General features: G+C 35.7%; 1 protein-coding gene across 7 annotated transcripts in view; it reads right to left on the bottom strand.

Moving 5' to 3' along the window:
• The window catches only part of ERCC6L2 (ERCC excision repair 6 like 2), a 185,525-nt gene that overhangs the window by 92,446 nt on the left and 80,677 nt on the right, over positions 1-12,402 (bottom strand). For all 7 annotated transcript variants that reach the window (XM_032164597.2, XM_032164598.2, XM_032164596.2 and 4 more), the window contains one exon: positions 5,307-5,402. In XM_032164597.2, coding sequence (XP_032020488.1) covers positions 5,307-5,402 — 96 coding nt within the window. The remainder of the gene's footprint in view (positions 1-5,306; positions 5,403-12,402) is intronic.

Here is a 12,402-nt window from a genome sequence, read left to right as displayed (position 1 = left end):
ACACACATCTACCAATTAAGTTCATCTTCTTATAGGGGCATGGTTCATGGTGTCCTAAAACAAATACAATAGTAACTTCAAAGATCAGTGATCACAGATCACCATCACAGATATGATAATGAAAAAATCTGAAATAAAGTGAGAATTACATTCTCACAGAGACACAAGTGAGCATATGCCGTTGGAAAAATGGTGCTGGAAGACTTGCTTGACTCAAAATCTCCACAAACCTTCAATTTGTAAATAAGGTAATTATCTGTGAAGCACAATAAAGTGAAGTGCAATAAAATGAGATGTGTCCGTATACAGTTATTAAATTATGGTAGATAACTTTTATTCAAGTAATTTATACACTTATTTAGCCTAGTGGATTTATTATTATTTATTTTATTTTTTTGAGATGGAGTCTCGCTCTGTCGCCCAGGCTGGAGTGGCCCAATCTCAGCTCACTGCAAGCTCCGCCTCCCGGGTTCATGCCATTCTCCTGCCCCAGCCTCCCGAGTAGCTGGGACTACAGGTGCCTGCCACCACGCCTGGCTAATTTTTTATATTTTTAGTAGAGATGGAGTTTCACTGTGTTAGCCAGGATGGTCTTGATCACCTGACCTTGTGATCCGCCCACGTTGGCCTCCCAAAGTGCTGGGATTACAGGCGTGAGCCACCGCGACCGGCTAATTTATTATTTTTTAAGAGAGGAATATGGAGTTTCCCATTATAGTTGTGGATTTGTCTGTTTCTCATCATATACAAGAGTTTTGGCTTTGTTATGTAATGACTATTACAACTTCCTAGTGGACTGTGGCCCTCTTTGTTTTGCTTAATGCCTTTTGTCTTTAATTCTATTAATAATTTGATATTAACATTGCCATCCATTCTTAATTTTTGTTACCATCTCCCTGATTTGATATTTTTATCTTATTTTCAACTTCCTGTATTGTTTTTATTTACATATATGTTTCATAATAAGCATAAACCTGAGTCTAATTTTTCCTTTCTGCCAGCCTCACTTTTTTCCTTCTTTCTAAAGAGTCTCAACATATCCATACTTATGTTTGGATTTAGTTCTGACACTTCATTGGTCATGCTTTCTGAGTTTCCTCCATCTTCCCAACACAACTATGTATTTCCTATCATGTACTAAAATAATTACATTTTCTTGATACTCTTATTTCTTTTGGAAGTTTTACACTTGTTGCGGGAAGTCAGGGACCCTGAACGGAGGGACTGGCTGAAGCCATGGCAGAACATAAATTGTGAAGATTTCATGGACATTTATTAGTTCCCCAAATTAACACTTCTATAATTTCTTACACCTGTCTTTCCTTCAATCTCTGAACATAAATTGTGAAGATTTCATGGACACTTATCACTTTCCCAATCAATACCCTTGTCATTTCCTATGCCTGTCTTTAATCTCTTAATCCCATCATCTTCATAAGCTGAGAAGGATAAGCGTCGCCTCAGGACCCTGTGATGATTGCGCTAACTGCACAAATTGTTTGTACAGCATGTGTGTTTAAACAATATGAAGTCTGGGCACCTTGAAAAAAGAACACGATAACAGCAAAGTTCAGGGAACAAGAGAGATAACCTTAAACTCTGACTGCCGGTGAGCCAGGCGGAACAGAGCCATATTTCTCTTCTTTCAAAAGCAAATGGGGGAAATATCGCTGAATTCTTTTTCTCAGCAAGGAACATCCCTGAGAAAGAGAATGCATCCCTGAGGGTAGGCCTCTGAAATGGCCACTTCGGAGGTGGCCGTCTTTCATGGTCGCCGCTGTAGGGATGAAATAAGCCCCAGTCTCCTGTAGCACTCCCAGGCTTATTAGGACAAGGAAATTCCCACCTAATAAATTTTGGTCAGACCGGTTGTCTGCTCTCAAACCCTGTCTCCTGATAAGATGTTATCAATGACAATGTGTGCCCGAAACTTCATTAGTAACTTTAATTTTGCACCTGTCCTGTCGTCTCGCCCTGCCTCCATTTGCCTTGTGGTATCTTATTACCTTGCGAAGCATGTGATCTCTGTGACCCACACCCTATTCGTACACTCCGTCCCCTTTTGAAAATCGCTAATAAAAACTTGCTGGTTTTGCGGCTCAGGGGGCATCACGGAACCTGCCGACATGTGATGTCTCCCCCGACACCCAGCTTTAAAATTTCTCTCTTTTGTACTCTGTCTCTTTATTTCTCAGATGGGCTGACACTTAGGGAAAATAGAAAAGAACCTATGTGAAATATTGGGGTGAATTTCGCCCAATATCTGGCTGAATTTCCCCTGATACACCTAATATCCAGTGTTTTTCAAAGTGGAGTTGAGAACCAATTGTATCATAATCACCGTGGGTGGCTTTTAAAATTAATTATGGCAAAACATACAACACATGATTTACCATTTTAGCTATTTTTAAGAGTACAGTCCAATGGCATTAAGTAAATTCTGTTTTCCAGCCATCACCACTATCCATTGCTACAACTTTTTTATTATCCTAAACTGAAATTCCATGCCCATTACACAATAATTCCCCATTCCTCCCTATCCTTGTCCCCTAATAAGCACCGTTCTACTTTCTATCGCTATGGATTTGACTATTCCAGGTATTTCATATAAGTAGAATCATACAATATTTGTCTTTTCATATCTGGCTTATTTCATGTAGCATAATGTCTTCAAGGTTTCTCTATGTTGTAGCATTTATCAGAATTTCATTTCTTTTTAAGGCTGAATAGTATTCCATTTTATGCATATACTGTATTTTGTTTATCCATTCATCCATCAACAGACACTTGAGTTGCTTCCACATTTTACCTATTGTGAATATAGGTGCTATGAACATGAGTGTACAAATATCTCTTCAAGTCTCTGCTTTCAATTCTTCTTGGTATATACCCAAAGTGGAAGTGCAATTGCTGGATCATATGGTAATTTTACGTTTAATTTTTTGAGGAACCACCATGCTGTTTTCCACAGCAGCTGTGCCACTTGACATTTCCATCAACAATGCACAAGGGTTCTAATTTCTCCATATCCTAAACTAGGACTTGTTGTTTTCTGTTGTTGCTTTTATTTTTATAATAGTCATCCCAATGTGTGTGAAGTTGCATCTCATTATAGTTCTGATATGCATTTCCCTAAAGATTAGTGATGCTGAGCATCTCTTCATGTGCTTAATGGCCACTTATATATCTTGTATACCTTCTTTGGAGAAATGTCCTATTCATTGTTAGATTGGATTGTGTTTTTTGTTGTTGTTGAGTTTTAGGAGTTCTTTTTATATTCTAGATATTAATACTTTATCAGATATGTGATTTGCAAATATTTTCTCCCATTCTGTAGACTGCCTTTTTTCTCTGTTGATAGTGTCCTTTGATCCACAACCTGGGTGTTTTTAAAAATGTAGAATGTTGAGTCCCATTCTACATCTACATAAACAGAACGCCTGCAGGGTGGAGTTTGAGCATCTGTGTTTTTGAAAATTGTACCAGGTAATTATTATAACTCACTCTTTTAGTTGTTGCCCTTAAATTTTTTGCTAGCATTTAAAAACATTTTTTGGCATACAATTTGAGAACTGACCAGGGTATCCTGGTCCTTTCCTGAGGAAAAAAACAATTCTAAGACAACTTTACCCCCCTCTACCCTAATTCTGACATTTTATCAACATTATATAACATTTTAGTTCTTGTTACTAATTTTTTCATACCATCCCTTCATATTTCGGGGAATTCTTTCTTTATAACTGCATGAAGCCTATCAGCCACACTCCCAGTAATTTTTTAGACTTAAAATTTTAGCCACAAATTGTAAATACAAGTCAAAATAATTTTCTTTCACATATAGCCATATAAATTTTTTCACTTTGACAACTCTGTTGTCATCTAGAATCCTATAATGCTGATGAAATGTATGTTCTTCAAAGTCTGATCTGCTGAATCAAGTCTGATTCTCATTTCTTTGTTAACAATGTGTCTTTTCCTTTTTGTTGCAGTTTTTATAAATCATTCTCTCCCTGTTTCTCACTCTGGAACCTTTTAGCCCTTCTCTTTATCTTTGAAACGTAGAAATATTACTAACATGTATGTTTTCTCTCTCAGTCATTATTCCTACTTCACACTAAATGCCCCTTCAAAATTAATAACAATTTTCTCCAATCATGTCATCAATTATCTCCCGTCCTCCAGTCTCTCTGTTCATTATTTCTGGAATACACAGATGATGACTTCTGGGATTTTTCCTCAATTTCTCTTTACTCATATTTCACATCTATTTATTACTTGACTTTATGTTTGAAAATATTCACTCCTTTTATCTTCCATATCCTTCTCCATTTTTCCATTAGCCCTCTCCATTTTTTTTTTCAGACCTTCTACTGAGTTACTTTATTTTGGCAAAAATTTCAATTTATAAGAACTAATTTGGTTTTTTATGTACTTTTTTCCTTGGCATCCTATTCTTATTTTATTCCCTTCAATGTCTGTTTTTCACCTTTGTCCTTCGCTTTCTTGCTAGGCTAATTTTTTAAAAATGCTTCATAATTCTTCATTTCCCATTCATAATTAAAATGATGACTAGGTGAATCACTGGAAAGCCGGTCTGTGTTTCCATGCAGGTAACACGTGTATTTCCCTTTTTCATGTCCTGGGGAGAACTGGAAGTACTTCAGGCTTGGCTCTGGCTTTATGATCTGGTTCCAACATCCATTCTAGGAAGCTTTCTACAGTCAGATTCCCCATTTATTTATAAAATGCGTAAAATTATTCTTTCAGCTTTAATCAAAGAGTACCTGTTACGGCCAATCTCTCTGTAAAGTAGGGTGTCAGAGGGGAATTTGTATTAGAGTCAGGACATTATCAATTCCCCAGAAGGATGCACTCTGTCTACTCCCACATACTGTGGTTGCAACCCCATGCTTAAAATTTCTGTATTCTTTCCTGCAGACTTTGGATTGTAGTATTTCTCTGCTGATATCTTGATCACAGATTCTACTTCCTTTCTATCTTCCAGGAGTTTCTCAAAACTTCTGATCTACTAGTACAGAACTATGCTATTTTCCTGCAGTATTAGGAATTTATTCTTTCTTCTTAAGTTATTTCTGTCATATTAATAGGATTCTGAGATGGATTAAAAATGGCTATTTTTGGACTATTATCTGGATTGAGAAGGTCAGGATTATATTAAATGTATGTTTTTACAAGTTTCCCCCTTTCTTCTAATCATAGTCATAGTATAAGCAACCTTAAAAGTTCAAGAGTATTTTTAGCTTTAAAGTATTTGCAGATCACTTTAAATTTTGTCAGTGTTATACCTGTCAATGGCTTGAAGATCATTGGCTGGATTCCAAGTAGGATCAAATAATACAACAACATTGGCACCGACAAAATTGAGGCCTAGTCCACCAGCCCTGGAGGAAAGAGAAAAAAAAAAAGCACATTACAACAGCAAAAACTAATTGTTGTGCTATAACTCAACTGTGCCAGGTTTCTACAGCCAAAACAGTACAATATTGCATTAATTTCATCAAAGTAAGGTGGTGATTAAAATACAAATATGCCACAAATTAAATATTTAAGGCACAATTTTATTTCTACCACTCTAGAAAATCCCTAAAAATCTGGTCATTAGAGCCCACATAAATAGTTTGTGCTGGTTTTTACTTTTTTTGATACTCAAATACTACTTCTGCAAGATTTTCCTAACATAATTTTTAAAAACTGTTAGTACATTCTAGCTAAATAAAGTAATACATAAATTTAAAAACTCAATTCAGGAATAGATGCACATCTTATTCTTCCACCAAGTGCAGCTAAAACTCTGGATGTTACATAGAAAATAAACATAAAACTCTGAAAGGTACAGAGAAGATAGGCAGGCTAGGGACTACAAGGTCTATGGAATGGCATGACAGTGAGTCATGGCTTTCCTGAAAAAAAGGAATGGCTTTCCCAAAAAAGAAAGCTTCCATGGCTTTTCCAAAAAAGAAAACCTAGCTGAATGAGTCCCACATTCAGCAACTGATGGAACTCCTAGACAGAAAATTGGCAAGGATATAAAAGAACAAACTGACCAACCAACAGGATCTAAATGACATACACAGAACACTCCACCTAGAACAGCACAACACACACACTTTTTTTTCCTGGTTCCTACAGAACATTCACCAAGATAGACCAAATCCTGGGCCATAAAACAAACCTCAACAAATTTAAAACAACTGAAATTATACTGGTATATACTGAGTATAATGGTATTATACTGAGTATGTTCTCTAACAATAATGGAATCAAACTAGCAATACATTTCAGGAGGACAACAAAATAAATTCCAAACACTTGGAAATTAAACAACATACATTTAAATAGCTCATGAGTCATACAAAATCTGAAATCCCAAAAAAGGGTGAAAAGAAAGTCTAGCTTTCTTTTTTGCTTAAGATACCACAAGCTGGGTTCTTAACATATCCCAAGCTGCTGGAAATGCCAAAAGTCAGACTATAAAATATATATATATATATCCCAAGAAGAGCCTTTTCCCTTTAGCCAAAGAACCAGGAAAGGTATAGCCTTGAAAGGCAGAAAACTGTGAGACAATAACCACTCTACTCCTGCCAAACACCAAGTAACAATCTGTGGCCCCATCCCTACCTTAGTCAGCAAAGGCTGAATGAGGATGCTAGACTTCCACCCTTGCCTGGCTATAATGAGACACTACCACTGATTCCTGCTGGGGTGGTATCAGAGAAGACTGAGTGAAGAGCTAGAGCTTTCATTTCCTTCCCAATGATAACGGGGTCTCCCTCCATGGTGTCAGAGGACGCCAGGTGGGAGCAGTAGTAAAGCACTTCCCTCTCAGGCTATATCAGCAGAGGCCAAAGACGGAACCTAGCTTTCCACCCCTACTTGGCTGGCATGGTGTCAAAGAGGAGATGTACTAAAATGGAAGATTTAAATCACATGCAAAGTCTCATAACACAATACTCAAAATGTCCAAGACACAATGATACAATAAAAAATCACTTATACCAAGAACCAGGAAAATTACAGCCTGTATAAGAAAAGACTGAGATGAATCAGATGTTGGAATTACCTGACAAGAATTTTAACAAAGCCATCATAAAAATGTTTCAACAAGCAATTACAAACATGCTTGAAACAAACAAAAAATTGAGTCTCAGCAAAAACAAACAAAACAAAAATGGATATAAAGATCAAAATAAAAATTTTGGAACGGAAAAATAGCTGAAATACAAAACTTGCCAAATGGGCTGAATAGTACAGTGGAAAAGACAAAAGATAAAATCAGTAAGCATGATGAGAACCAGTATCATTTACGAAATGTGAACAACAGACAGAAACATCAGAAACCATGGAGATCAGAAGAAAGTGGCATTATCTTTCAAGTGCTGAAAGAAAGGAACTGTCAACCAAGAATTCTATATTCAGTGAAAATATCCTTCAGAAAGGGAAGGGAAATATGACATTCTCAGACTAAGGAAAACTAAGAGCACCTGTTACCAGCAGACTTAACCTAAAAGATTGGTGGCTAGAAAGTTCATAAGGAAAAAAAAAAGCAGAATAAGGCTTGGAACTAGAACAGAAAGGAAAGAGGAAGATCAGAATAGGTTAAAATAGGGGTGGATATAAATACTATTTTATTTCTCATGGATTTCATAAATCACATTTCATGGTTAAAGGAAAACTGCAATACAATCTGATATGCTGCTTAGGGCATGTAGAGGAAATACCTAAGACAATAATATCTTAAAAGTGGAGTAGGAAAAGAAGCTTAAATGTTAAGTAAAATTTCTATGCTTCATTCAAACTGGTAAACCTGTATACCAGTAGACTGTGAGAAGTTACTATGTACAATGTAATACCCAGAGCAACCACCAGGAAGCAACACAAAGCAATATACTAAAAAACACTATACATAAACAAATACAGAATCCTAAAGAAATGTCTAAATAAGACAAACAGTGGAACTATAAATAGGAGATAAAAAGATAAAAGTTAAATAAAAAATATCAATAATTACCTTCAATATAATGGCCTAAATATACCATTTAAAATCGTAAGATTGGCGGGCTAGATTGAAAAAACAGTATGCTCTCCACAAAAAACAAAACACTTTAAATATGATGACATAGCTAGGTTGAGAGTGAAAAGATGATAAAAGATATACCAGGCAATTATTAAAGAAAAAAGCAAGACTGCCTATATTAATATTAGTCCAAGTATATGTCAGAGCAAAGAAAGTTAATAGTGAAAAGAGGGACAATGCACAATGACAAAAAGATCAATCTGCCAAAACACCAAACAGCACCAAAACAGCAGAGCTGAAAGATACATGAAGTCAAATTAATTAAGCTGAAAAGAGAAACAGACAAATGCACAATTATAGTTGAGGATTTCAATATCCCACATTCAGCAACTGATAGAACTCCTAGAGAGAAAATTGGCAAGGATATAAAAGAACAAAATGACCAACCAACAGGATCTAAATGACATACACAGAACACTCCACCTAGAACAGCACAACACACATACTTCTTTTTCCTGGTTGCTATAGAATATTCACCAAGATAGACCAAATCCTGGGCCATAAAACAAACCTCAACAAATTTAAAACAACTGAAATTATACTGGTATATACTGAGTATAAGGGTATTATACTGAGTATGTTCTCTAATGATAATGGAATCAAACTAGCAATACACTTCAGGAGGACAATAAAAAAAATTCCAAACACTTGGGAATTAAACAACATACATCTAAATAGCTCAAGTCAAACAAAATCTGAAATCCAAAAAAACTATGAAAAAAAATACGAGGAGAAATAAATAATAATGTAACACAAATGAAAATACAACGTATCAAAATATGTAGGATGCAGCTAAGCAGGGCTTAGGAAAATCTGTAACACTAAATGCTTATATTAGAAAAAAAATTAAAGGTCTCAAACCAATAATCTGAGGTCCTCCCCCTAAGAAACTAGAAAAAGAAGCAAAAAAAGCAAGCAGAAGAAAAGAAATAAATAAAAAAGCAGAATCAATAAAGCTGAATACAGAAAAGTAACAGAGAAAAATCAGTGAAAAAAAGCTGATTCGTTGCTGAACTAGCAATGACAAAGATAAAAGACAATGCACAAATTACCAATATTAGAAATGAAACAAGGGATATCACTACAGATCCTTCAGCTATTAAAAGGATAAATGAATACTATAAAAAATTTTATGGTCATAAATTCAACAAGTTAGAAGAGAAACAATTCCTCAAAAACTGCAAACCACTGAACTCAACTAAATGAAACAGACAACCTGATTGGTTCTATAACTATTAAAGAAATTGAGTATGTTATTTTCAAAACTCTTAGGGAAAAAAATAACCCCTCCAGGTCCAGATGATTCCACTGGAGAATTTTACCATTTACAGAAGCATTAACACCAGCTTTATACAATAAGCACATGAAAAGATGTTTAATATCATTAGACATTAGGTTAATGCAAATCCAAACCACAATGACATGTCTCTATATGCCCATCAGAATGGCTAAAATTAAAAAAAATAGTGACAATAGCAAAAGTTAGTGAAAATGCAGAGGAACTTGATCACTCACACACTGCTGTTGGGAATGTAAAACCATATAGCCACTTTGGAAACAGTTTAGCAATTTCTTATAAAATGAAATATGCAACTATCACATAATGCAGCAGTTGCACTATTTAGCATTTATCCCAGAGGAATGAAAACTAATGTTCAAACAAAAATCTGTACACAAATGTTAATAGCTTTATCTGTCATAGCCGAAAACTGGAAACAACTCAGATGCCCTTCAACAGCTGAATGTATAAACAAACTGTGGTGTATCCATATCATGAATACTAACAGCAATAAAAAGAAAAGAACCATTGATACATACAACAACTGGATGAATTTACAGGGAATTATGCTGAGTGAAAAAAGCCAATCCCAAAAGGTTACATACTTTATGACTCCCTTTACATAACATTCTTGATTATGTTGTTCTAAATTACAGAAATGGAGAACAGATTAGTGGTTTCCAGGGCTCAGGGAGAAAGGGAAGAGAGGAAAGTAGATGTGACTATAAAAGGACAGCATGAGGGATTCTTGTGATGGAAATGTTCTGCTCTTCACTGTATCAACATCAGTATCCTGGTTGTGATAATGTACTACAGTTTTACAAGATATTACATTGGGGGAACTGGGTAAAGAGTGCATGGGATCATTCTGTATTATTTCTTAAAACTACTTGTGAATCTAGAAATATCTCAGAATAAAAAGTTTAATTTAAAAATGTGGCTAACAATAACATCCATATAGCCTTAACACAGAATGGGTTCTTAAATACAGATTATTTGCACCATCACATGTTGATCACAATGCAGGCAGTCAGGGTGCTACCGCATATGCTTCAGGCTTGTCATAGTGAATACAGAGAAAGCCAAGAGTTACACTGCAACAGGATGCCACATGTTCTCTCTCCAAAAGGAAGAGAACAAGATGAAACAACATCAATGCTCATTTTATAATGAGCTACATCTAATACTTCCCTGGACCCAGAGTTCTTTTTCTCCATCTATTTCCTGGTGATACCACCCATATACTCACTCATCAAAGCCAAAAGCTATGCTAAGTATCACTACAGACTACTTCTTTTCCATCACTACTTCCCTTTCCCACTAAAAGCTAACCAGTAACAAGTCCTGTCATATTTAGCTCAGAAATGTTTTCCTCGAGTCCCTTCTCCATTCCTATTACTACTGCCCTTTTCAGAGCTGTTATTAGATTGTACTTGCATGTATTACTTCATTGGTCTTCTAATTGTCCTCCCTTACTTCAGACCTTACATCCATGCCCATTCTCACATTACATAAAAATTATTTTAAGCACAGAATATACAGAACCAAGTGTACTACTCATCTGGAAAATTTTACTTTTGCAGTATAGTACCCCAAATCCTTAACTTAATCCTTACAAGTTAATAACTATGAAAGCATTGTAGTTCAAATTATAGGGTTTGCTTAGAAAGCTGTTTGTAGTTTAAAACCCATTAATTCCTATTCATCAGAGACCAACAGGCCTCAATGACCAGGCCTACCATCTCTGCAGCTGGTATCACACCAGTCATTCTTGATATCTATACCACAAGTGACCAAAACACTTAAAGTTGCCTTCATACAATTTTCTCTGCTCTCTTATTTGCCTGGCTAACTTTTCCTTGTCCTTCAAGTGTCATTAACAAAGCCTGAACTAAATCTTTCTCCTCTGTGCCTCCTCCTACCCTGCATTCGCCATACTGTATTGAACTATCCTTTTACATGTTTCCGAACAACTCCTCCTGTACCCCTCTACTTTTTGAGTTATAAACTTTAAAAGACCTGTCTCCTCCAGGGCCTGTCACAGAGTGGATACTTACACTCTCTTTATTAAACTGAGCTTCGTTAAAATAACTCATGAGTTCTCCTATGTAGTCATACATCCAAGCTGTTGCCTCCACATATCCTAAGCACTAAACACATAAGTTCTCTAGTCATTTTGGTACCTATGCTATTCTCTCTGCCTAAAATGCCCTTTACCAAAACCTGCTTTTCCTTTTCTTTTTAATAAAATCTTATCTCTAAAGAACCAGTTAAAACATCACCATCCTTCTATGGGGTTTTTTGATCTATCTATCTCTTAAATGCCTACGGATCTTCAGACATAAACTCCAGTAAAGCATTTACTGCATTATATTGCTCTTCAAAGGCAAAAATTCTCTTATTTTTCTTGCTGCACATTAAGGGTCCATGAAGATATCAGCAGTTGAACAAAAAGGTGTGAGACTGAGACAAAATAAAGCAGTAAAGGCAGATTTTAACAACAGGCATATAATATGATTCTCATTATTTATTTGAAAAGAGTGGTTTAGAATCTCTTCCTCTTGGGGTGCATAAGAAAAGAAACGTCCTCATCTTTCTGGGAAAGTTGACAGTGTTTTGGAATGTTACGAGAGACAGAAAATGATGTTTCTCCAGATCCTTTCAAAGCTCATGACTCCTGGTGTTGGACTACCTAGAGGTATTCATATCATCTGGAAAATTTTACTTTTGCAGTATAGTACCCCAAATCCTTAACTTAATCCTCACAAGTTAATAAGTATGAAGAAAGCATTGTAGTTCAAATTATAGGGTTTGCTTAGAAAGCTGTTTGTAGTCAACTAGTGTATGATTCTGAAAGTCAAAACCAAGAATAAGGTTGTGCCTACTATTCATGCTACAGAGTCTTTTTGCCACTTAAATGGAAGCCAAAAGTTTTGTCTTCATTTAACTTGACCTGTGGTTAAGGTAACAGTGAAGAGAAGTCACTAAAGACATATTTTTTGGCAGTTTTTATCATTAGTATAAA

This window comes from Hylobates moloch, unplaced genomic scaffold, assembly GCF_009828535.3.
Source record: "Hylobates moloch isolate HMO894 unplaced genomic scaffold, HMol_V3 SCAFFOLD_10, whole genome shotgun sequence".
Taxonomy (NCBI): Eukaryota; Metazoa; Chordata; class Mammalia; order Primates; family Hylobatidae; genus Hylobates; species Hylobates moloch.
Note: the sequence above shows the minus strand (reverse complement) of the source record. Positions and strands in the feature narration are given on the sequence as shown.